This window comes from Mytilus trossulus, chromosome 13 (genome assembly GCF_036588685.1).
Source record: "Mytilus trossulus isolate FHL-02 chromosome 13, PNRI_Mtr1.1.1.hap1, whole genome shotgun sequence".
Classification (NCBI taxonomy): Eukaryota; Metazoa; Mollusca; class Bivalvia; order Mytilida; family Mytilidae; genus Mytilus; species Mytilus trossulus.
In genome coordinates, this window is record NC_086385.1 from 3,306,502 (window position 1) to 3,333,842 (window position 27,341).

General features: G+C 32.3%; 1 protein-coding gene across 1 annotated transcript; it reads right to left on the reverse strand.

Annotated features, from left to right (window-relative positions):
• Positions 1 to 1,280: 1,280 nt before the first annotated feature.
• LOC134695151 (zinc finger CCCH domain-containing protein 15-like) lies at positions 1,281 to 26,996 on the reverse strand. The gene is made up of 12 exons (XM_063556351.1): positions 26,808 to 26,996; positions 20,540 to 20,641; positions 18,834 to 18,933; positions 18,129 to 18,272; positions 16,713 to 16,804; positions 13,156 to 13,261; positions 12,361 to 12,437; positions 11,668 to 11,736; positions 10,982 to 11,059; positions 8,845 to 8,943; positions 7,021 to 7,147; positions 1,281 to 4,764 (listed from the first exon to the last, which is right to left on the reverse strand). The coding sequence occupies exons 1-12, from the start codon at positions 26,874 to 26,876 to the stop codon at positions 4,595 to 4,597; spliced, it is 1,233 nt and encodes a 410-aa protein (XP_063412421.1). The 5' UTR covers positions 26,877 to 26,996; the 3' UTR covers positions 1,281 to 4,594.
• Positions 26,997 to 27,341: the final 345 nt, after the last annotated feature.

The following is a 27,341-nucleotide window of genomic DNA, read 5'->3' on the forward strand; positions in this document are numbered from 1 at the left end:
AACCAATGACGTTACATTATTTTCACTTTGGGGTACGAACAATGAAATTACCCATGATGCTTTAGATTCTGAAACAGCCAATTCCCCAACATACACAGAGCCTCTTGACCCAGCAAACTATCCCCACCCATAATCAGGGCCTCTATAAAACCAAGTTCAGTGAAAATTTTATTCACACTTGACTTAACTTTGAAACAGGACTAACAAATATCAGAGATTCCTGAAGATCTGAAGAAAAATATAACCTTCCTTAAAACAGAATTAAAAGAAATACTCTGAAATTTCAGGAAATTGTTGTGTACAGATAACAGATTGGCAAGCCTTTTTCAAGAAAAAGTCCTCACTCATTATTTTCTGTTCAAGTTTACAAACTAATATAACATTGTGATTTCTTAATTAAGCAATCTCTTGAAAATTGGTGTTTACTGCTCTTCTGCTATGTTTTTGATAACTAAGACTGTATACTGTAAGTTAAGAAATTATTGCAATGTTTTTATTACAAATGTATTGAGAAAAATATGACAGGGTTATAAATTTTGCAATAATTTAAACTTAAAATTGAGAAAGGCATTTATATAAAAATATTTTTATATGAATTAAACAGGATTTTTTGTCATATCGCAAATATAAAATAACATTTTAATTTAAAATGACAAAATCACAATAAAAAATGCACGCCATTATTTTTGAATTAACAGAAGTCTATTTAATCGAGTTGAAATTATGTACATTAAACCTGTATAGGGTGACATGTATTCATGTGGACTGATGTGTGTTTTTTAATATTCATCAATTTGCCTGCCATATTTGTTTTCAAAGTTCCGGTAAAGCAAATTTAAAGATTGTTTTCTTCATTTCTTCTAGTGCTGAATTCAAGCAGGTTTCATATTATGGTTTCAACTGGTTTTGACCTGAAGAATTGTGGTATTTGGAGGATTAAATGCTCAATAACATGTTAGCCCTACCACATTTGTTGTGTTCCTATCCTAATGGTCTACCACGATTAAATTTCTCTTTAGAACTATTTCACATTTAGTTTTCTATGAGCCTTTTATTGCTAACTATATGTGTGGGTTTGCTCATTGTTGAAGGCTGTACAATGACCTTTCATTTAAATCCTCTGGTGGATAGGCATCTCATTGTCAACCGATATATAGATATAGGAAGATGTGGTGCGAGTGCCAATGAGACAACTCTCCATTGTATGTATATATTACCAAGTACAAAATGTAGTTGGTTTTGTCTTTCAATAGTCAATTAGAAAATAACTACAATTTGAAATCATTAACCATAAATTTATTTCAATCATAATATAGTCATGTATACACAATAATTTTATCATACAGAATAATGTTTGGTAAAATAATGCTTGCCCTTTACAAGGTTTAGAATCTGATACTGTTAACATACAAATTTTCATGCCATCCAAAACCAAACAAAAAGTAAAATAACAAAAAATACCAACCTGGAAATTCAAAACAGAAAGTCCTTTTATAAAAATTGGCAAAATCAAAAGCTCAATGGACATGATGAATTAAAATCTGAATTGACTCTTCCAATCTGAACACCTTAATCTTAAATACATTGAAGTTTATTTAAGGAATAACTGTAATATTTTTTCTGTCTATGAAAAAATAACATAAAAAATTTGGTGCACACTGAATAATGCGCATAACGTGTTATTTAACAGTGTGCGCCACATTTTTTATGTTATTTCGAGAAGACAGAAAAAATATTACAGTCATTTCTTAAAATTTAATTCTAAATTCCATTTTTAACCATAGAAAACGATGAAAAAATGTTGATGACGTCACGGTCACATGACTAAATTATGTCTATGGGCTCATACCAAACAAGGTCAGCCAATCAAAGACATGTTACATCCAAAATTAAATTATATTAATATGATGCAAGATATTTTTTCTGAAATATCTATTGCCATACATCAACTTTTGTTAGGACACTTGCATGCAGTCAGATCAGATCAGTTTATAACCAAGTCTTTTGTGATCCAAACCATTGTGGAACAATTATATATCTTATTTAACTAACAAACCAGTAAACAATAATCATGATTATATATGTATTTTTGAACAAAATCATCATACAATTTTTATGATATGACAGGATCGAAAGGGACTTAGGTCTAACCATACCCAACATAATTTCTTTGATTTATTTTTGGGTACATCAGAAGGAATTTTAACCGTTAAACATCATAGTCAAAAACCGAAATTTCCCTTCCCACCCTTCAACATTCTTTTGATAGGACAACCTTTAAACTGCTGGCACAGAAAAAGAATATTAAAATTTCATAAAAAGAAGCAATCTGATAAAATATAGATCATGCATCCAAGATTCAATAACAAGGGTCTGACATTGTTCTGTTTGAAAAACCTCTTTTTAGTTCTTTTTAGGATTTGTCGTATTAATTGATTTTGCTAGTTCAAAATTTGGTAGCAGAGAATTAATTGGTTGGTTAACATAACTATGACCAAATCAGATAAACCAGTTAATAAAGCACAGACAAAGGTTCTTCATTTCAAAATCAGATAAACCAATGCATCAACATGATGACATACAAATGATTAAAACAGTCTTAACCAGTTAAAATGTTTGTAAGAAAACTTGGACAAATGTGGATTCATTTATTTTCGTGGGTACCAATTTTACGTTGATTGCAGACAGCTTGCATTTTCATGGATATGTGATTTTGTGGTTCTGCAAAAGTCTGGATACAACTTTATAGAAACTTGTACTTATTGAACATTTAAATTCATGTTTCACCTGTACCTATGAAAATTGGTATCCAACAAATAATAATGAATTCACAGTAACTGTTGCATATCTTAATAAAAAAAGGATGAGCAAGCTTCATTTCAACAGATCTCACTGTTTATGATAATAGAAATGATAGAGTAACATGATTTGTTTTAAAAAAAAACAATGTTTTAAATAACATAGATATGAGCAGATGTGGTATAAATGCCAATGAGACAACTCTCCATCCAAGTCATAATTTGAAAAAGTAATCCATTATTACATGTACTCTATCACAAAAATGCAATCAGTATTTGACTTTTACAGACTTGAGTTGGACTCAAATATAACTTGAAGCAGATCATTTCCTGGCAAATGTTACTGTTTCTCAGCAACAATTCATTGAATAGATTGGTTTTTAATTCAAGGTTCTTTGCATATAACATAAGTGTATCCTAATTTAAGTACTATAGGAATGTTTGCAATTTATTTTTGACGATAAATACATTTGATAAAACGATTTTATTTGCAAAAAGATCAAAGTTCCTGATTTTTCATACAAATTCATTGGAATATAATTTATCATTTGTGTCATAGTCAAATGAACTCTAGTTAATGGTTGTCTTATTGGTAATCACACCATATCTCCTATTAAAGACAGAGGATACAAATTAATAAGGAAAAGCTAAATACCTAAAGGGATAAATAACAGGGGGTTGGGTTCGGGTATGATCCTTCATTTCTGTGAGGAATATAATTTGACTATTTGACAGATCATTGTTGAAATGCCTTTTCTGTACTGATTTCTATTGTTGTTGTTTTAATGTTTAATATATTAGTGATAGAGAGCAAAGAGAGGGAGTGTCGAACTAAAAACCCATGTTATGTTTCATCATGCCAAACAACATGTGCCCGTCCTGTCCAATCGTTTTTTAATGTTTTTTTTATCAACTGGGAAACTTAGTGTTGAAGGCCTAATTTAGTTATAACTTTTTACAACTTTCCAGGATTTAAAGCATATTTATATACTGAGTCTGATATAATGCAGAAAACTGAATGTTACCCCATAGATGCCAACCCCCTTTTGACACAATCAGTAACAAACTGTCAAATATTCCGTATTTTTGAAAAGTTTTCAGTAATCATTCATAAACGTGCATTTACCAATAAAAATTACTGACAAGTGGTTGCAATGTGATGTGCACGAAATTTGTCGTTTAACATGTTGTCTGTAGTATGTATTCCATTCATTTACTGTTCAGATGTTCTTGACTCGTACATTTTCGTTTTGTCAAGGAGAAGTAGAGAAAGGGGGAAAGCTATTTCATAAATGCAAGTTTGCCTCTTCGGAAGTCAGTTAGTTACTCAACAATAGGTAGATAACTCCCGAGAAACGGAAAGCATTACATTGGCGTTTTCTAAATACCAGACCAGGACGGAAAAGTAATAATAAAAATCCGTGTTTTACAAAATTGAATGGAAATGATTGGTAATCCGTAACTATTCGACTTTGACCGTAAAAGCGTAGTTTTTATCGCAAAATCGGAAAAACTACGCAAAAATCGTAATGGTTGGCATCTATGTTACCCTCTAAATGTTATTAGGTTATTGTTTCTGTTCTGTTGCTGTCTCAATGACATTAACCAAACATTTCAGGTTTCCAATTTGTATTCATACCAATTAACAAATGACAGCATTATCATGATTATCCAAAAGTAACCTAAACAACTGAGGTCAAAAGTCAAATTTTAAGGGTCAAAGCACTATCACAAGGTCATTCATCCAAAACGTAATATGTTTTTTTTCTTTTCTTGTCTGTTTCAGAATGGTGGGGTCATTCATCCAAATCTAAAGTTTCTAAATCTTCTTCTATTTGATCAAGATCTTCCCCATCAAATAGGTCCTCGTCAATTTCAATATCACCGTTCATGTTCGCTGCATCTGTATCGGACATATTGTCTGTTGTAGGTAACGCACCAGCTTCACTTAACTTGGACTCTTCGTCTAAAAAGCAAAAAAAAAATAATAATATATTTGTTCTCTTTACTTTGTACAAATAAATCAGACTGCTGTCTGTTATGCTTTTTTATGCCCCACCTACGATAGTAGAGGGGCATTATGTTTTCTGGTCTGTGCGTCCGTTCGTCCGTCCGTCTGTCCCGCTTCAGGTTAAAGTTTTTGGTCAAGGTAGTTTTTGATGAAATTGAAGTCCCATCAACTTCAAACTAAGTACACATGTTCCCTATGATATGATCTTTCTAATTTGAGTTTTTATCCCAATGTCACAGTCCACGGAACATAGAAAATGAAAGTGCTAGTGGGGCATTCGTGTACTGAGGACACATTCTTGTTTTGTATATGGTTTTGTCATAAATCAAGTCCTTTGCTTTATCATTGAATTGTTTCATATTTTGTCATGTGGAGGCCACCTATAGCTGCCTATTGTAGAAACATTAATTTTCGTGGGATTAAAATTTCGTGGTTTTGTATCTACATAAGTTTTCATGGGGATTTAATTTTGTGGTTTCCATTTAATGGAAGTGAAAGTATATAACACTACAGGGAGATAACTCTGTAATGGAAGTGAAAGTATATATGGAGGTTAAATATTTGTGGGGGTTTTCATTTCGTGGATACATTCTTTCCACGAAATAAACGAAATTAAATCCTCCATGAAAATTTCTGCTTTTACAGTATATGGTATGTTTTGCTTATTGTTGAAGGATAAAATGTGACCTATAGTTGTTAACCTTTAAGTCATTAGGGATCTATGGTGGAGAGTCGACTCATTGGCAATCATACCACTTCTTATTTTCATACCTTTTGGACAGTTGACTAATTGGCAAGCCTATAACATCTCCTTATCTTATATTAATATCACTTTATCAACTTAGTAGAAAATAAATCAACTTAGTAGAAAATAAATTGTGACTGTGCAGTACCTAACATTCTGATTCTCTCTTTCAATCTCACAAAAATTCCCTTTATACTTAGTAAAGCAGAGATGATGTAGATAACTTCTCTTGGAACAATTCTTAGGCAAAATTAACCTAAGATGGAGTGTTCTTTTCTTTTAACCTAAGATGGAGTGCTCTTTTCTTTTAACCTCCATATGAAATATCCTAGGGCAAGGTGTACCTTATATGGTGTTTGAAATTCTCCCTATGAAACACCCTACAATTCAGTTCAGTTTCGGAGCAATTCCTCATTTGAAAAAGTTAACATAAGAGATGGGACATTCTTGTAACCTCCCATTGAAACTCCTTTACACAAAGTTTAAGTTAACATTATGTGGTGTGGCATATTCTTTTAACCTCCCTATGAATGTCTCTTAAGCAGAGCTCATGATACAATGTAACTTTTTGTTTTTGGATATTAATGTATCCTAGGTTAACACTGCTTAGGTTACAGTGACCTATATTTATCTTACAATTATTTCGTACGACACCATTTGTCATGGGTACCCTGGACTCTGGAGCTACTGTCCCTTACAGTGACCTATATTTATCTTACCATTATTTCGTACGACACCATTTGTCATCGGTACCCTGGACTATGGAGCTACTGTCCCTTACAGTGACCTATATTTATCTTACCATTATTTCGTACGACACCATTTGTCATCGGTACCCTGAACTCTGGAGCTACTGTCCCTTACAGTGACCTATATTTATCTTACCATTATTTCGTACGACACCATTTGTCATCGGTACCCTGAACTCTGGAGCTACTGTCCCTTACAGTGTCCTATATTTATCTTACCATTATTTCGTACAACACCATTTGTCATTGGTACCCTGGACTCTGGAGCTACTGTCCCTTACAGTGACCTATATTTATCTTACCATTATTTCGTACAACACCATTTGTCATGGGTACCCTGGACTCTGGAGCTACTGTCCCTTACAGTGACCTATATTTATCTTACCATTATTTCGTACAACACCATTTGTCATCGGTACCCTGGACCCTGGAGCTACTGTCCCTTACAGTGACCTACATTTATCTTACCATTATTTCGTACGACACCATTTGTCATTGGTACCCTGAACTCTGGAGTTACTGTCCCTTACAGTGACCTATATTTATCTTACCATTATTTCGTACGACACCATTTGTCATCAGTACCCTGAACTCTGGAGCTACTGTCCCTTACAGTGACCTATATTTATCTTACCATTATTTCGTACGACACCATTTGTCATCAGTACCCTGAACTCTGGAGCTACTGTCCCTTACAGTGACCTATATTTATCTTACCATTATTTCGTACAACACCATTTGTCATGGGTACCCTGGACTCTGGAGCTAATGTCCCTTCACCTTTACCCACATAATTGTTAAATGAATCCAAATTTATTTCTTGGACGACAATTTCATCATCATCCTGAAAAAAAAGATACACATAGATGCATAATAGGACTAAAATGATATGTAAATTACACAAGAGCACATATAACCAGATGCTCCGCAGGGCGTAGCTTTATACGACCGCAGAGGTTGAACCCTGAACAGTTGGGGCAAGTATGGACACAACATTCAAGCTGGATTCCGCTCTAAATTTGAATTGTGATTAAATAGTTGACACAGCATAGGTTTCTGACACAGAATGAATGTATTCAAATGAACTTAAAACTGGGCCCATAATCAAAAATCTAAGTACATGTTTAGATTCAGCATATCAAAGAGGCCCAAGAATTTGATTTTTGTTAAAATCAAACTTAGTTTAATTTTGGACCCTTTGCACTTTAATTTAGACCAATTTTAAAACTGGACCAAAAATTAAGAATCTACATACACAGTTAGATTTGGCATATCAAAGAACCCCAATTATTCAATTTTTGATGAAATCAAACAATGTTTAATTTTGGACCTCGATTTGGGCCAACTTGAAAACTGGGCCAATAATCAAAAATCTAAGTACATTTTTAGATTCAGCATATCAAAGAACCCCAAGGTTTCAATTTTTGTTAAAATCAAGCTAAGTTTAATTTTGGACCCTTTGGACCTTAATGTAGACCAATTTGAAAACGGGACCAAAAATTAAGAATCTACATACACAGTTAGATTCGGCATATTAAAGAACCCCATTTATTCAATTTTGATGAAATCAAACAAAGTTTAATTTTGGACCCTTTGGGCCCCTTTTTCCTTAACTGTTGGGACCAAAACTCCCAAAATCAATACCAACCTTCCTTTTATAGTCATAAACCTTGTGTTTAAATTTCATTGATTTCTATTTACTTTAACTAAAGTTATTGTGCGATAACCAAGAATAATGCTTATTTGGGCCCTTTTTTGGCCCCTAATTCCTAAACTGTTGAAACCAAAACTCCCAAAATCAATCCCAACCTTTCTTTTGTGGTCATAAACCTTGTGTCAAAATTTCATAGATTTCTATTAACTTAAACTAAAGTTATAATGCGAAAACCAAGAAAATGCTTATTTGGGCCCTTTTTGGCCCCTAATTCCTAAAATATTGGGACCAAAACTCCCAAAATCAATACCAGCCTTCCTTTTATGGTCATAAACCTTGTGTTAAAATTTCATAGAATTCTATTCACTTTTACTAAAGTTAGAGTGCGAAAACTAAAAGTATTCAGACAACAACGACGACGCAGACGACGACGCCAACGTGATAGCAATATACGACGAAAATTTTTTCAAAATTTGCGGTCGTATAAAAATTCATTTTTAAACATGCTAGTTTCTATGTAAAAGTCTGCCATATGTCATGCCATCATATGAAAAAAAAGTCAGACTCAAAGATCACAAGTCTTCATTTTTAATATGTGCCTAGAAAGGCAGAAGCAAACACACCTTATCTTCAGTTTGACCTGGTTCACAGTGAGCAGGCTTCCTTACAACCATCTACACAGTTCTGAACTTGACCATATTTCCATCTTCAAAAAGAGGGCTTATTATCCCCCCTGAAATCCCAATAAAAAACATAATGGTTTGCAGCATTTTTTTTTAATCTGAGACAATGCTTGTATTATCTTTGACATAAGTTCTCTCCCTTGTCATCTTGAAACATTTGCTGTCATTTCAACATTTTAAAAACAATTTATTCATTTGACTTACATCTTCATCTCTTTCCCGTTCTATCTCTCCCTCGTCAGCCTCATCGTCATCCATTCCTATCAAGTCAGGGTTAAACTCAAACATATCTCGGCCAGTAATCTGAAATTATAAATCAAAGTGCTGAAGTCCTAAAAGTCAGGGTTAAACTCAAACATATCTCTGCCAGTAATCTGAAATTATAAATCAAAGCACTGTTGTCCTAAAAGTCAGGGTTAAACTCAAACATATCTCAGCCAGTAATCTGAAATTATAAATCAAAGCACTGTAGTTCTAAAAGTCAGGATTAAACTCAAACATATCTCTGCCCGTTATCTGAAATTATAAATCAAAGTCCTGTAGTCCTAAAACTCGGGGATAAACTCAAACATATCTCTGTTAGTAATCTGAAATTATAAATCAAAGAGCAGTAGTCCTAAAAGTCAGGGTTAAACTCAAACATATCTCTGCCAGTTATCTGAAATTATAAATCAAAGCGCTGTAGTCCTAAAAATCAGGGTTAAACTCAAACATATCTCTGCCCATTATCTGAAATTATAAATCAAAGTTCTGTAGTCCTAAAAGTCAGGGTTAAACTCAAACATATCTCTCCCATTGCCTAAAATTATAAATCAAAGTGCTGTAGTCCTAAAAGTCAGGGTTAAACTCAAACATATCTCTGCCAGTAATCTGAAATTATAAATCAAAGCGCTGCAGTCCTAAAAGTCAAGATTAAACTCAAACATATCTCTGCCAGTAATCTGAAATTATAAATCAAAGTGCTGTAGTCCTAAAAGTCAGGGTTAAACTCAAACATATCTCTCCCATTGTCTAAAATTATAAATCAAAGTGCTGTAGTCCTAAAAGTCAGGGTTAAACTCAAACATATCTCTCCCATTGTCTAATTTTATAAATCAAAGTGCTGTAGTCCTAAAAGTCAGGGTTAAACTCAAACATATCTCTCCCATTGTCTAAAATTATAAATCAAAAGTGTGGAAGTCCTTATATACAGACAGGGTAAAAATCAGGGCTTTCCATTGAAATTGAAGTAGAAGCTCAATTAAAATTAAAGGCGGCTGTAACATGCGTTTGGCGAAGCTGGACGCCCACCAAGGCCGCTCAAGGCCCCCAGAAGCTCTGGCATAAATAGAGCAAAATCCTGCATTCTCGCAATCTCCTGGCACCTAATTTCATCTTTCAAATGACCATTTTTTATGTATGAAATTAAAGAAAGAAAGAAATGAACTTCAAAAGATACTGTTTTCCAGATTCTGAACAATACGATCTACTACACTTTCTTTATTTTGACTGATATTATTCCATAACATAAGATTGTCATCCTATCTGATTGTCTTCATGTTTTAAAAGCCAAAAAAAAACAACGAGTTAATGACCATCGGAAGGTCTCTATTGTTATCCTTCAATGACCACCGAAACGTCTCTCTTGTTATCTTTGAAAAGAAACGATGCATTCTGACTTTAAATAGACAACCAATCAGTGACCTGAATTCATGTGAACTATATTTAGGCCAAGGTAAAGACTGACTTTTCATCCGTGTTTATCGTGACCGTGACTTTGCGACAATACATCTCTCGGTTGCCTGTAAACATTGAAAAAGTTTTTTTTTTCTTTTTGAATTTATATTTTTGTCAGTGAAGTAGCCGGCACTTGAAGCCACCGTAAATGGCGGATTGGGCCGCCGGCTACCGGCTTCAATGGAAAGCCCTGCAACATACTTTGAAAGTGGAGACAAACCTATCAGCTTTACTTTTTATCACACACTAACATTCAATACTGAAATAAGCTTGAAACACATTCTCTTGTGTTCTCCTTAAATTGGTACATAACACTACAGGGAGATAACTCTGTAAAATCAGCTGACCATTTTAATCACATTCTACTGATGCAGATTAATTAAGCTTCTCAATGAGTAATATTTGTGTTTGTCAATCTGCTATATATCAATTGTAATTTTTCCGACAAGTTTGATTTTCTTATATTCTAATCAACATGGTGAAAGGGCCAAAGTAAATATTTTGTAAAAAAAAAAAAAAAAAAAGAAGAGCCAAATCAATTAAGTCAAGGTGTTTGGTACCACCTTAAATAAATGTTAATAGAGAGAACAATGGCTACTCATATCCATAATTCTATTATACTTACTCCCAACATTTTTCCAGCTTTAAAGTCAGATTTCTTTTTGTCTTTAGTCTCTCTTGCAATTTCAATCTTCTCATTTCTCTATAAAATAAAAAAAAAATCATTGATTTAAGTAATCATGGTCAGGTGATTCACTCGGCAAACAGGAAGTAGGCAAAACTTAAAACGTGTCACATGACATTGATGAAGATTGTTGTCATATATTCAGAAATTAGGACTTGTAGGTACTGAGAAAAATGACAAAAATTTTTACATGTGTGCATGACATTTATTTTTTTAAACATTTTTCAGCAAAGAAAACGTAGAACATTTAATAAACTGATAGCCTACTGTTTCGGTGTGAATTTCATAGAGTTCCAATCACTTAAACTTGAATTATTGTCCCAAAACAAGTGTGTCTTCGGAGGACAACAACATCATAGCATTATACCAACCCAAAAAATGTTTGCGGTCGTATAAATATTTAAAACAAATCACCTTTATTTAATGAAACAAGATAAACTTCTTATCTATAAAACATTTGTGGTTTTTAATGACAGAGTTACATTAGTTGACCTGAGGTCAATCCATGTTAATGTGGTCATTGAACAATCTGTTACCATGGCATATTAACATAAGAATTGTGACATAAAAAATGTATGGAATATCACCATGATCACACAAATTTGAAAGTCATCTATTTATCATACCTTTCTTTCCTTCCATTTTATGAATGTTTCATATGTAACCCTGGTAACATTAGCACCCAAGGCTGCTCTCTGTAAAACAAAACAAAAAAGATATATATTTGAAATAAAAGAATACATAATCATAAATTATCACATTAAAAAAGGCACAATTGTTAAAATATCTAGTTTCTCAAATATCATACCCTTTTTCATACACTTCAAATTAATTTCAACACCAGTCAACAACCAGTCTAACCTCACATAAGTCTAGTCCCTTTGACTTCCACTAAACGATGTTCAACTGTATCCACAAAGATGTAGGTTTTCCTCAATCCATATGGGTTCATGTTGCTTAGTCTTTAGTTTTCTATGTTTAATTGTTTTATTTTTCTTTGTTAGCCATAGCATTGTCAGTTTATTTTGGATCTATGAGTTTGACTGTCCCTCTGGTATCTTTTGCCCCTCTTCTATAGACCATGTAAAGTTTGGGGTCTATATTGTCTAAATGGGCAATTCAATAAAGGCTAAAATGTATTTGGGTGGGCAGGAAGGTCTTCAAAAATCAATTTACAAACAAATTCTGATCATATTAGTATACAACAAATGGACAAGTATCAATAAACTACCAATAACACGCATAAAAAAAAACTTCCAGTTCTACCCTACAATTGTTTTAATGGAATAGTCCAAAGTTAAAAGAACAATCAGACAAACCTCTTTCTCTATTAATTCCTCAATGGTAATATGATCATCTTCTGTGTCCTTCTTCTTGTCTTTCTTCAAAACAAATCCTGCAAATTTTTTTGGAAAAAAGTTTTTAAAAAAACGAAGATTGTGTACCATAGTGTATGGATGCCCCACTCGCACTTTCATTATCTATGTTCAGTGGACTGAATTTTCCTTGAAGAAATACTTAATCAGGCACTAACTTATATTGTGCATACTGTTTACTTATATTTTGGCATTTCACAAGGTCTTGTCTTTCTCAGACTTTAGTCTTTACACTAAATCCAATGGATGTGTACTGATTGATAATTTAGTCTGGGAATACATGAAATATATTTAAGTTATTATTATATTAGAACTAGCTTTAAGTAACTGCAGGTATTCTTGTTTTTGGTGCATTTTGTCTTTCTTTTTTATTGCTATTTGTTTTTGTGCCTTATAAGGATCTTTAGAGATAAGCCAATAGCGATTGATTTTTACAGTTTGTTATTATGTTGTGCTGTTACGTCACTGTCCCATCATAAACATATTTAATTATGTTGTGCTGTTACGTCACTGTCCCATCATAAACATATTTAACACACCACATACTTTGTGCCAGTCCCAAATCAGGATCCTGTAATACAGTGGTTGTCTTTGGTAGCCAACTATTAAGTATGGGTGATAAATAATCAATACATTATATGTAGATCAGTAATTAATATATTATATGTAGATAAGTAATTAATACATTATATGTAGATAAGTAATTAATACATTATATGTAGATCAGTAATTAAGTACCTGGAGGTAGACAATGACGATAATGACATTTGTCTGCACCAGTTGGACACGTCCAGAACCATCCATATTTACCATTTTCTACAGCTTCCAGGAAAAATTTACATATCTATAAATAAACAAATATCTACATGTAAATGTACAGGTGGGGGAACTGTAATCTGTAATACTAACTAGAGGCTTGTGTCGCTCACCTTGGTCTATGTGCATATTAAACAAAGGACACAGATGGATTCATGACAAAATTGTGTTTTGGTGATGGTGATGTGTTTGTAAATCTTACTTTTACTGAACATTCTTGCTACTTACAATTTTCTCTATCTATATTGACTTGGCCCATTTAGATACAGAGGAAAATATTTTGAAAAAAATTAACAAAAATTTACCAAATTAATGAAGATTGTTAAAAATTGACTATGAAGGGCAAAAACTCCTTAAGGGGTCAACTGACCATTGTGGCCATGTTGACTTATTATTAGATCTTATTACATTATTGCTGTTTACAGTTAGTCTATATCTATAATAGTATTCAAGATAATAACCAAAAACAGAACATTTCTTTAAAAATTACCAATAAGGGGGCAGCAACCCAACAACCAGTTGTCCAATTCATCTGAAAATTTCATGGCAGATAGATATTGACTTGATAAACAAATTAGCCTCTTTCAGATTTGCTCTAAATGCTTTGGTTTCAGAGTTAAAAGCCAAAATCTACATTTTACATGTTCTATTTTTAGCCATGGCGGCCAGCTTGGTTGGTTGGCCGGGTCACCAGACACAATTTTAAAACTAGATACCTCAATGATGATTGTGGTTAATTGTGGCTCAGTAGTTTCAGGAGAAGATTTTTGTAAAAGTTAACGACAACGACGACGGACGCCAAGTGATGAGAAAAGCTCACTTGGTCCTTTGGGCCAGGTGAGCTAATAAACTGATTACATTTTTTCAGTTATCAACACTAATCTGTACATGCTGTAATGGACAACGTTTTTTTATTACATGTAATCCCAGTATCATCAAAGGAGGGGATCCTGAAATCCCAGTATTAAAAATATGAAATCCAGAGGTCATGAATTAAAAAAAAAAATCAAGACATCCCCAAATTAGAAAAAAGAAATCCTGGATCCCAAAAGGGTCAATCCAGAAATTGCGAGCTTAAAAACACCTGATCCTGACGTCCCGAAAAAGGTCCTGCTGCCCTCATCAAATACATTTGACAGACACACATGTCCTCTGTTGAAATCTATACTGTAAATATGTGTATTCTCTTTTCAGTATAGCATGTATAGTATATATGGTAAGTGTCTCTCAGTATAGCATGTATAGTATATATGGTAAGTGTCTCTCAGTATAGCATGTATAGTATATATGGTAAGTGTCTCTCAGTATAGCATGTATAGTATATATGGTAAGTGTCTCTCAGTATAGCATGTATAGTATATATGGTAAGTGTCTCTCAGTATAGCATGTATAGTATATATGGTAAGTGTCTCTCAGTATAGCATGTATAGTATATATGGTAAGTGTCTCTCAGTATAGCATGTATAGTATATATGGTAAGTGTCTCTCAGTATAGTATGTATAGTATATATGGTAAGTGTCAGTATAGCATGTATAGTATATATGGTAAGTGTCTCTCAGTATAGCATGTATAGTATATATGGTAAGTGTCTCTCAGTATAGCATGTATAGTATATATGGTAAGTGTCTCTCAGTATAGCATGTATAGTATATATGGTAAGTGTCAGTATAGCATGTATAGTATATATGGTAAGTGTCTCTCAGTATAACATGTATAGTATATATGGTAAGTGTCTCAACAGAAACTATATTGTGATTAATAACATTGTTTGATTTTTTACAATTGTTTTACACTTCTCCTTTTGTGAATTTACCTTGGAGTTCAGTTTTATTGTTATACTTTATTATCTTGTTGGGTTGCTGTCTTATTGATGTAAAAATGTATATCTCCTTTTTATATAATATACACCATATTTACTTGATAAAGACTTAACTTACAATAGCAGTTTCCATTTTGTGTTTATTTATAACTTACAATAGCCGTTTCCATTTTCTGTTTATTTGTAACTTACAATAGACGTTTCCATTTTCTGTTTATTTGTAACTTACAATAGCCGTCTCCATTTTCTGTTTATTTGTAACTTACAATAGATGTCTCCATTTTCTGTTTATTTGTAACTTACAATAGCCGTCTCCATTTTCTGTTTATTTGTAAATTACAATAGCCGTCTCCATTTTCTGTTTATTTGTAACTTACAATAGCCGTCTCCATTTTCTGTTTATTTGTAACTTACAATAGCAGTTTCCATTTTCTGTTTATTTGTAACTTACAATAGCCGTTTCCATTTTCCGTTTATTTGTAACTTACATTAGCCGTCTCCATTTTCTGTTTATTTGTAACTTACAATAGTCGTCTCCATTTTCTGTTTATTTGTAACTTACAATAGCCGTTTCCATTTTCTGTTTATTTGTAACTTACAATAGCCGTTTCCATTTTCTGTTTATTTGTAACTTACAATAGCCGTTTCCATTTTCATTTTATTTGTAACTTACAATAGCCTTTTCCATTTTCATTTTCTGTTTATTTGTAACTTACAATAGCCGTCTCCATTTTCTGTTTATTTGTAACTTACAATAGCCGTTTCCATTTTCATTTTATTTGTAACTTACAATAGCCTTTTCCATTTTCATTTTCTGTTTATTTGTAACTTACAATGGCTGTTTCCATTTTCTATTTATTTGTAACTTACAATAGCAGTTTCCATTTTCTGTTTATTTGTAACTTACAATAGACGTCTCCATTTTCTGTTTATTTGTAACTTACAATAGCCGTCTCCATTTTCTGATTATTTGTAACTTACAATAGATGTCTCCATTTTCTGTTTATTTGTAACTTACAATAGCCGTCTCCATTTTCTGTTTATTTGTAAATTACAATAGCCGTCTCCATTTTCTGTTTATTTGTAACTTACAATAGCCGTCTCCATTTTCTGTTTATTTGTAACTTACAATAGCAGTTTCCATTTTCTGTTTATTTGTAACTTACAATAGCCGTTTCCATTTTCCGTTTATTTGTAACTTACATTAGCCGTCTCCATTTTCTGTTTATTTGTAACTTACAATAGCCGTCTCCATTTTCTGTTTATTTGTAACTTACAATAGCCGTTTCCATTTTCTGTTTATTTGTAACTTACAATAGCTGTTTCCATTTTCTGTTTATTTGTAACTTACAATAGCCGTTTCCATTTTCATTTTATTTGTAACTTACAATAGCCTTTTCCATTTCCATTTTCTGTTTATTTGTAACTTACAATAGCCGTCTCCATTTTCTGTTTATTTGTAACTTACAATAGCCGTCTCCATTTTCTGTTTATTTGTAACTTACAATAGCCGTTTCCATTTTCATTTTATTTGTAACTTACAATAGCCTTTTCCATTTTCATTTTCTGTTTATTTGTAACTTACAATAGCCGTTTCCATTTTTTGTTTATTTGTAACATACGATAGCAGTTTCCATTTTCTGTTTATTTGTAACTTACAATAGCAGTTTCCATTTTCTGTTTATTTGCAGCCCCATGCTTCTTCTCAACAACTTCTTGTAATTTGGTTTCGTCCCAATCTTCAACGGTTTCTTAAAAAATATAACAAAGAATAAATCCCTACCTCCACTATAGTGTAATAATTAATTGTGCATGCTAGCAGGTGGCTGGGGTGATAAAGTTGCTTTTCTATCTTTTACTTTAGTTTGCTCGACTGTCAAAAACCATACCTACTCATCCTATTGTCTACAATACTTGACAATGCTTGAATTGCTCTCAGAAATTTTCAATTTTAACCAAGTCTATTCCAGTACTTGTTTCTATATAGAGCATACATCAATCATTGTAAATTTCAGGAAAAAAATTGATTTGCATTCAGGAAGTTCGATTGTCATGTTTTGAATTTTTTGTCAGATTTTCAGAATCCTCTGGTTTTTATCTATTTGCTTTAAAAGAATTTGCCCATTGACCCCCATTTTTCTTTCTATAAATCTTTACATGTATTATCATCATCCATCTGTAAAAGTCTTGATATAAAATCTGTTATTTTTAATACTTTTTTGAGAACTTAAACTTGTCAATGATAAAGCTTTGAAAATTCAAGAAAGAACATTTTCCTGCCAAATTTTCAATGGCTAATACCTTGAAAACAGGCAAATTTACCCATATTTTATTTTTGGCTCTTTTGGTTCCTTTGTCATTCCTCTATCAATATATACTAGTAGTATGAAAATCATGTTATTTTGAAACCTAGTAGCGAACTTCCTTAATGTAGTGATATGCGATTTTATGAAAAGCTGAGAACAGACCAGAGTGATATTTATAGAATAACTTATTGAAGAATTCAAATATAGAAAAAATATTCAACAAGTGACAGAACAACACATTAATTCACAAATCCACATAGCTAATGAGTTAATTATCAGTGTTGTTTGGTCACGAGTTGAATATTTTTCGATATTTGAATCTTTTAATAAATTATTCTTTTTATTACTTTGGCAAACGGCTTTTTTTTTAAAGAAATTAATGCAAAACATGTAAGGAACTATGTTTTTTCTAGGCATTCCCAATTAGTTTTGATCCATTGTTTTCGAAGTCTTGACAACACCTATTGTTGTTTGATGTCAGAGAGTGAAGTAACTACGTTTATTTCACATGTGAAAATATAGATTTTTATTTAACTGGGAAATCAATGTAATTCATTACAACCAATGTAATAATTCCTCGTTTCAGAATCTAATGCATTCGGGGTGATATTTTCATAAGCGTACACCAAAGGGTTGTGATTGGTTTAAAAACATTCTTAACAATGAAAATTCAACCAATGGCAATGACGGAAAGTTATTTTCATTTTGGGGTACGAACTATGAAACTACCCATGATTCTTAAGATTCTGAAACGGCCAATTATTTTTACCTTTATCTTCACTTTTATCTTCATAAATATTTCTCTTTTCTGCTTTTCTTTCTACACCAAGGTCATGGGAGAATTTACACTTGGAACCTTTAGCACACTGGCCCTGTTTAAAAAAGGCACACAAAACAGATTTGGGGTCAGCACCTGAAAAAAACAGCATAATGATTAATCTCAGGCGGGGCATAAACATAAAGGGAAATGGTGGTCCCACTTGCATTGTAATGGGACATAACTCAAGAACTGCAAAAGTGGCGCTTCCCAAATTTTTAGGTGATTTGAATTTTGTGGCAATAAGCATTGTGTATCATAAGAACTGGTTAAAGCAAATCTAGATAGTGAACAGAAACTTTCCAAATAATAGATTTCTAAGCTGTATTTTGCAAACTTTTCTGACGTTTTGTCTTCAATAATCTTCAACTGTGTTCTTTATTTGACCATTTTATCTTTTTTGATGCATATTTTGATGTATAGGTGAAGGGACACAACTCTCACATATCCTGTGCAAAGTGTCCATTAGTTTTGATTGGATGTTTACCTCAATGTTCAGAGTAAACCTCATTTTGATTGGATGACAATGTTCACCTCAATGTACAGTATAAATTACATTTTGATTGGATGATTACATCAAAGTACAGAATAAGCTTAACTTTGATTGGATGATTACATCAATGTACAGAATGAGCTTAACTTTGATTGGGTGTTTACCTTTGCCTACTGTCTGTACTGGTCTAAACAACATATTTAACTCATCTTGCTCTTTTTTCTTGTCTTCCTTTTTCTTGCCTGCTTGAGTCAATTCAGTAAGCTACAATAAAAAGCATCAATATTCATGAAATCACATTGAATGTTAATGGCTGAAAAATCTGATCAAATTTCTATAATAACATGATTCAATTGGTCATGTTGGTTGAAACATTTAATCAGATATCAACAATAGCATGATTCTATTGGAGGAAACATTTGATCCAATATATAAAATTACGAGATTAGCACCATAAAATTGAGTAATGTAAACTTAAGAATTTGATAGTAAAACCAGGACTTCCATCATGTTCATGTGGCCATATGGGTTTCAGCTTTACCTTGCCCAGACAGAAAGTCATGGGTCTGTTAGTCTTTATTTACTTGAAGAAGTAATATTATTATACTTATTTATTAGATTCAGCATATCAAAGAACCCCAAGGTTTCAATTTTTGTTAAAATCAAACTAAGTTTAATTTTGGACCCTTCGGACCTTAATGTAAACCAATTTGAAAATGGGACCAAAAATTTTTGATGAAATCAAACAAAGTTTAATTTTGGACCCTTTGGGCCCTTTTTCCCTAAACTGTTGAAACCAAAACTCCCAAAATCAATACCAACCTTCCTTTTATGGTCATAAACCTTATTTTTAAATTTCATAGATTTCTATTTATAAATACTAAAGTTATGGTGCGAAAACCAAGAAAAATGCTTATTTGGGTCCCTTTTTGGCCCCTAATTCCTAAACTGTTGGGACCTTAACTCCCAAAATCAATACCAACCTTCCTTTCGTGGTCATAAACATTGCGTTAAAATTTGATTGATTTCTATTAACTTAAACTAAAGTTATTGTGCAAAAACCAAGAATAATGCTTATTTGGGCCCTTTTTTGGCCCCTAATTCCTAAACTGTTGGAACCAAAACTCCCAAAATCAATCCCAACCTTTCTTTTGTGGTCATAAACCTTGTGTCAACATTTCATAGATTTCTATTAACTTAAACTAAAGTTATAGTGCGAAAACCAAGAAAATGCTTATTTGGGCCCTTGTTGGCCCCTAATTCCTAAAATGTTGGGACCAAAACTCCCAAAATCAATCCCAACCTTCCTTTTGTGGTCATAAACCTTGTGTGAAAATTTCATAGATTTCTATTCACTTTTACTTAAGTTAGAGTGCGAAAACTAAAAGTATTCGGACGACGACGACGCCAACGGGATAGCAATATACGAAGAATTTTTTTTCAAATTTTGCCGTTGTATAAAAATAATGAGCTAACCTGGGAATATCATTAAAAGTTTTTACATCTCAAAACTTCAGAACTTTTGTGGAATTGTAAAAACAATTTAATATACATGATTTGTTGAGAAAATTAAGGGTGGATTATTCAAACATTATAATTAACTTATATAAGTGTATTATTTTTCTTCTTCAAGTAAATAAAGTATACTTGTACAAGACTGAAGTAGCACCCCTGACTGTCTGTATGCCCATGATTAACATGATAAAGTATACTTGTACAAGACTGAAGTAGTACCCCTGACAGTCTGTATGCCCATGATTAACATGATTAAGAAACCTCCACACAGAAAACTTTATGCCTGTCTGTGAACACTCCCACATGCACAGGTAGAAATGAAAATAATCTATTATCTACATGAAGTGAAACATACCTTGCTTGTTTTTACGTTCCCACATTTTACTTGTTTCTCCACATGCTGAATAAATTTCTGTTGCTTTGATCCTTTCTTGTTTTTCAATCCAAAGGTTTTATCCTGGAAAACAATATTACAAAATCATTTTTATTTTAAAAAAAACTGAATTAGAAGATGTTTTTTATGTATACATGGTATAAGTCCTATCATTTATATTCTCAAGAATAAAATTTGTGTTATTTATATCAATACTGTAACTTGGTATTTAGACAGCCAATTTTGAATTATTATATAGGTATTTGGTCAGAGACATGTATAATTCATGTATCTGGCAGGAGTAAAAGTAATGAAGATTTTTATTGAATTCATTGTACAATGAAATATCATTATTTTCAACATTTTGATTTGAATTTGACAGCAGAGTTTGCAAAAACATTTTTTGACCCGTCGCTCATGGGACCCACAAAACAAGATTATTATATATATAGAACATATATTTAATAGAAAATAATTTTATCATTAGTTTTATTTTTCACAGCCACAGACAAATTAACAATAAAGTAAAGGACCAGTTGTGTTCTTCTGACTGTTCTTATTTTAACTTAAGTGATCTTCACTATCTATTTCATCATCTGAATCACTTTTATCAGTATATATTATCTCCATTGAAGGGTTCAATCACTGATTGATTGCCTGGGATAGCTACATGAACAAATTAAGCAGGCCACATGCAGATCAGCACTTTGGTTTCAGTTTGTTTATATTAGGAAACCAGTACTGGAAATTAGCAGCCAATACATCTGATGACCAATGTAAACATACATGTACTGGAATTAGTTGCGGTACAACTATTATTAATAAAAAGGCACGGCAACAGCCATTTACACATCAGTCATCAGGACTGGCACTAGCCTTCAAAAAACTGGTCCAAGCCTTGTTAGATGAGTGAGTTTTGGGGTAAAAAAGTAAGAGATTTTCGAAAAATGTATACATTCGAAATTCTCGTATGTTCTTTCTTTCACTCACTGAATATACCATGGAACCTAATGATTTCCTGCAGTTACATAAAGAGTTATCCTTCTTGAACTGAAGACCACACAGATGTCGTTGTATTGATCGAACTTGAATGGAGTAAAAAAAAAAACATCACTTATATTTATTATATTTCATCAGGATATATATCCATATTCAATAAGGAAAATCATCAGGGAATAGCAAAGTCTCATTGATTTTCCCGATAAGTGAAATTTTATTAATTTTTTTTTGATATCCTGACTGTTGACCCAATTTTTTTAATCGATGATGGTAACCTTTGGCTTCGCTCTATGGTCATGTTTCATGTTGTTAGTAAACATGCATTTATTTAGAGTCCAAATATGGCATGTACATGTATGGTATATTGGTTTATCAGACCTGCCAACTATCCCGATTTTCGCGGTATCATCCCGATTTATACCCTTCAACCCCGAATTCCGATATCGGGATCATAAAATTAGTCAAAATCCCGATTTTCAAAAAATATACCCGAAAAATATTGTTTACCAATTTTGAAGTTTTCCTGATAAATTCAAAAAAAATCAATCATGTTACCTGGGGACATATTATGACAAGTTAATGACCCTACGCTAATCAACAGTCACAACAGGTGTCATAATTAGTGGTTGTATGTAATCAGATTACCTAATGGGTCGTAAAGGTCCTCAAAATTAATTTGTATACACAAATTTGGTCAAACAGCCTTTCAATTTTAATCAATTTATCATACTTGTAAGCACTATTTGCAACATTTGCCGTAGTTCCACAGCAAAATCATAAGTAATTGAAAGATAAGAATTGTAATGAACTCTCAAGAAAACATCGTTTATCTTGAAATCTGTTTTATTTTTGAAACCAGACACATCGTGTGTCTGTTGATTTAAAATCAACCCCATTTTGTATACACTTCTACTATGTTACTGTATAAGCCTGCGCCGGTAAGAGCACCTCTGAATACAAAGAAAGATAACTCAAATTTTATCCATTTTCTATTTTTTTATAAGACCAGTAAGCCTGACTAAATCAAAATCTGTCTTTATCCTTCTTACTTTAGGACATGTGGTTTTAGGTGTTTTGAGTCAAGGTTCATAGATGAGAAGGTCTATGGAGGGGGAAAAAAGGGGGGATCTCTACTCTGAATCCTTTATTTTAATGCCATTTTCTCAGTTATTTTGTCAATTTTATAATTTAACAGTACAAGAATCATGCAAATAAAAGAAATCAAGGCCTACCAGCTCATCATTAGTATACCAAAAGAAAAAAGAAGAGAACTTAGACTGTTTTAGGAGTAAAAAACAATGCTCACAGAAAAGTCGCTAAAATTGTAACCCTTAAAATTCTTGTCGCGCGCTAAATCCCCCATGGAGATTTACAAAAGTTGGCAGGTCTGGTTTATATATGGTACAGAATAGAATAGAATAGAATATTTTTATTTACCAAATTAGGGCCCCAGGAGGGCATATGATACAGACAATATTATTATAAACAATAACATATGCAATACACACACAATAAAAGATATATAACAAGTGTTATAACCAGATGCTCTGCAGGGCGTAGCTTTATACGACCGCAGAGGTTGAACCCTGAACGGTTGGGGCAAGTATGGACACAACGTTCAAGCTGGATTCCGCTCTAAATTTGGATTGTGATTAAATAGTTGACACAGCATAGGTTTCTGACACAGAATGAATGTATTCAAATGAACTTAAAATTTTTGTTTTCTCTTAGAGCAATTCACTATGCTGTTGAATATTAATCCTCTCAAAAAAATGTTTGAAGAAATTTTCTTTTTATTGAAATTTCAAATGAGAAAAATTGAACCCAATTTTTTAATCACATCCCCCTTTCCCTTATTCCAAAACTAATTTCAATTAAAATATTCTAATGGAGTTTGCAACAATTACTACTCATTTAAATACATCATAAAATATTAAGATGTAAAAAAACTGCTTGTTATCACTGAATGGTAAAGATTATTTAAATTTATCAGTTGGTAGTAAAAAGTGAATATACATTGTATATTGTATATAACAAAGATTTAAGTTGATTCTGGACAAAGAAAGATAACTCCAATTAAAAAAAATTCTTGCAGATATTTCTTGCTTACTATACTGGACAAAGAAAGATAACTCTTAATTAATTTTTTTTTAGCTATTTCACAATATTGTGAAATTAGATATTTCTTGCCATTGCACAATACTGTGCAATTGAAAAGACTTGCTATTGCACAATACTTAATATAATAATTTAAGATCCTGATTTTGACAAACTTGAAAACTGGGCCCATAATCAAAAATCTAAGTACATGTTTAGATTCAGCAGATCAAAGAGGCCCAAGAATTTATTTTTTTGTAAAAATCAAACTTAGTTTAATTTTGGACCCTTTGCACTTTAATTTAGACCAATTTTAAAACTGGACCAAAAATTAAGAATCTACATACACAGTTAGATTTGGCATATCAAAGAACCCCAATTATTCAATTTTTGATGAAATCAAACAATGTTTAATTTTGGACCTCGATTTGGGCCAACTTGAAAACTGGGCCAATAATCAAAAATCTAAGTACATTTTTAGATTCAGCATATCAAAGAACCCCAAGGTTTCAATTTTTGTTAAAATCAAACTAAGTTTAATTTTGGACCCTTTGGACCTTAATGTAGACCAATTTGAAAACGGGACCAAAAATTAAGAATCTACATACACAGTTAGATTCGGCATATTAAAGAACCCCAATTATTCAATTTTGATGAAATCAAACAAAGTTTAATTTTGGACCCTTTGGGCCCCTTTTTCCTTAACTGTTGGGACCAAAACTCCCAAAATCAATACCAACCTTCCTTTTATAGTCATAAACCTTGTGTTTAAATTTCATAGATTTCTATTTACTTATACAAACGCTATGGTGCGAAAACCAAGAAAAATGCTTATTTGGGTCCCTTTTTGGCCCCTAATTCCTAAACTGTTGGGACCGAAACTCCCAAAATCAATACCAACCTTCCTTTGGTGGTCATAAACATTGTGTTTAAATTTCATTGATTTCTATTTACTTTAACTAAAGTTATTGTGCGAAAACCAAGAATAATGCTTATTTGGGCCCTTTTTTGGCCCCTAATTCCTAAACTGTTGAAACCAAAACTCCCAAAATCAATCCCAACCTTTCTTTTGTGGTCATAAACCTTGTGTCAAAATTTCATAGATTTCTATTGACTTAAACTAAAGTTGTAGTGCGTAAACCAAGAAAATGCTTATTTGGGCCCTTTTTGGCCCCTAATTCCTGAAATGTTGGGACCAAAACTCCCAAAATCAATACCAGCCTTCCTTTTATGGTCATAAACCTTGTGTTAAAATTTCATAGATTTCTATTCACTTTTACTAAAGTTAGAGTGCGAAAACTAAAAGTATTCGGACGACGACGACGATGACGACGACGCCAACGTGATAGCAATATACGACGAAATTTTTTTCAAAATTTGCGGTCGTATAAAAAGGGTCTCACTAATTAGCGACAACAAGCGTCAAGAAGCGACAACAAGCGTCAACAAGCGACAACAAGAAATATTTTAGCGACAACAAGCGACAAGAAGACTATTTAGCGACAACAAAATATTTTTTTTTTATTAGATATAAAGAAATTTGTATGTTATGTTGTTTTTTTTAAATTACGAACAGATATGTCTAATTAAAATGTTTTATTATATAGATAGACGAAGAAATGAAACATTTGTGAGGAAGAAAGAGATTGTGAAGTTTATATCAGTATACTGGTAGATGAAGAAATTAAACATTTGTGAAGAAGAAAGAGATTGAGTTTCTTTTTTTTTATTTCTAAATATGAAGAATATGTATAAGATAATGGATGTATCTGTTTTCATCAAAGTATGAATAAACGAATGGAGATATATAAAAAAAATTGTCAGCCCACCATCTGTTGAAGTGGTGGACTCTGGGATTGCATTTAACATTCTCTCATGAGTCAGAGACATGTATATATGTCTCTGCATGAGTCAAGAATTTTTGCAATGGAACTTTTATTCTTAAATGCCTTGTAACATTTCCACTCAAGTGCCTTGTGCACAATGTGAGTTCAGATGTTGGAAAACTGTCTATGCGTAAACATGATAAATATTGTTTAATGAGGCAATAAACAAATAAAAAGATGAAAACATTCACATTTCATTTTTTTCCCCTCTTGTTTGATTTCAGTTCTTTGTATTTCACAATTTATGTCAAAATTTTCAGGACAATGGTGCACAAATAAATCATTTTGCGAGCTTAATATATATTGCAAGAAAAGAGTTTTAAAAAAACAAATTATAAGATAAATAATATGTTCTAAAACACAAGGAAAAGTAATCTCATAATACAATAATTAAACGTGACACTGGCTGTTATACATAATAGATGATAAAATAAATATATGTAAATAAAGTTTCATTTTTTTTCTATCAATTTCAACTTTCTTGTCGCTAAAATTATATCTTTTACATATTTTTTTTAATATTTAATGCAATAATTAATTTTAATTAAAAAAGATATGTTTTCTTGTCGCTAAATAGTTTCTTGTCGCTTGTTGTCGCTAAATTAATTCTTGTTGTCGCTTCTTGTCGCTAAAATTCTTGTTGTCGCTAATTAGTGAGACCGTATAAAAATAATAAAATAATATACCACAGAAAATACACTCAACAAAATAGTAGCAATGTATTTACTATTATTATTCAATGAATACTATGTTGAAATTGACTCAAGTGCACCCGGTACATATAAGTGATACATATTGAAAAAACTAGGATTTATGATAATAAGGGGAAAGGGACTACAAGGGGCTCATAACAGGATCCTGTCCTTGAGCACCTATGACAGGTTCCCATAAAATTTGTATGTCATAAAACAAAATATCTGACACCACAAAGGAAAAGTGATTGATGTATGAGGTAAAAAGGTCATGCGGCCCGGTCAGCCTGGAATAGCAATAAGGTGTATTGTACATAAATTATTGGTACATTTAGCATGTTTAGGAGATTTTTTTTTTAAATCCATTGGCTCTGTTTTCAGATTCTAACCATCTAGCAGTTAATCATCAACTCATTCACTAAAAATACATTTGTCGCAAAAGTGTGTCGATTGTCCAGTTTCTAACATCAGTAGTCTTTATTAAGTTGTTAAGTACTACTGTCAGAGACCGTTACACGTTTCTAACATCAGTAAGTTGTTACTACTCAGACCGTTACACGACAACATAGTATTAACCTCTATTGTTCTTTCTTTTTTCTTCGCCTCATTTTTCTTACTGGGTCCTTCTTTTTGTTTAGGAGGCATGTTTAGAGGAAAAGATTCTCTTATTTACTGGTGAATCTTTGAAAATATTGCACAATACAGAAAATGTGTTCGGGAAAATTATGGCGGAGATGATCAATTCACAGTTTCGAATTTACACAGGATCATAAATTTTTAACTTGTTTTAGCAATAGAATATTAAATAAAACGAAAAATACAAGGTTTTATTAAAAATTTGTATTGTGTGCAAATGTAGTTCGAAAATAATGTAAAGCTAGCCCGTTGTTCACGGTGAGGTCAAAATAAAGAAAACATTCCGACAAAGGCCCATAAATCCCGTGTTTTGTGAATAAATGGTAATTATCGCTTAATGATTTCCTTCAGTTAACAGCTAGTAATCGAATAAATTTATACAGCAACAAATATCTAATTCAGATACCAAGACTCTGTAATAAAATGTGTAGGTCTTAGGGAGATATCATGTGACGAATGTCATTCGAGTTTAAG

Bases quoted from the DNA above. Each gene is read 5' to 3' on its own strand.
- LOC134695151 (XM_063556351.1), bottom strand. From the start codon at position 26,876: ATGCCTCCTAAACAAAAAGAAGGACCCAGTAAGAAAAATGAGGCGAAG. The intron at 18,273-18,833 runs GTAAACACCCAA...TGTTTTTTTCAG, and splicing joins AGTACAGACAGTAGGCAAAG to GTGCTGACCCCAAATCTGTT. The intron at 16,805-18,128 runs GTAAAAATAATT...ATATTTTTTAAG, and splicing joins AGATAAAAGTGAAGATAAAG to AAACCGTTGAAGATTGGGAC.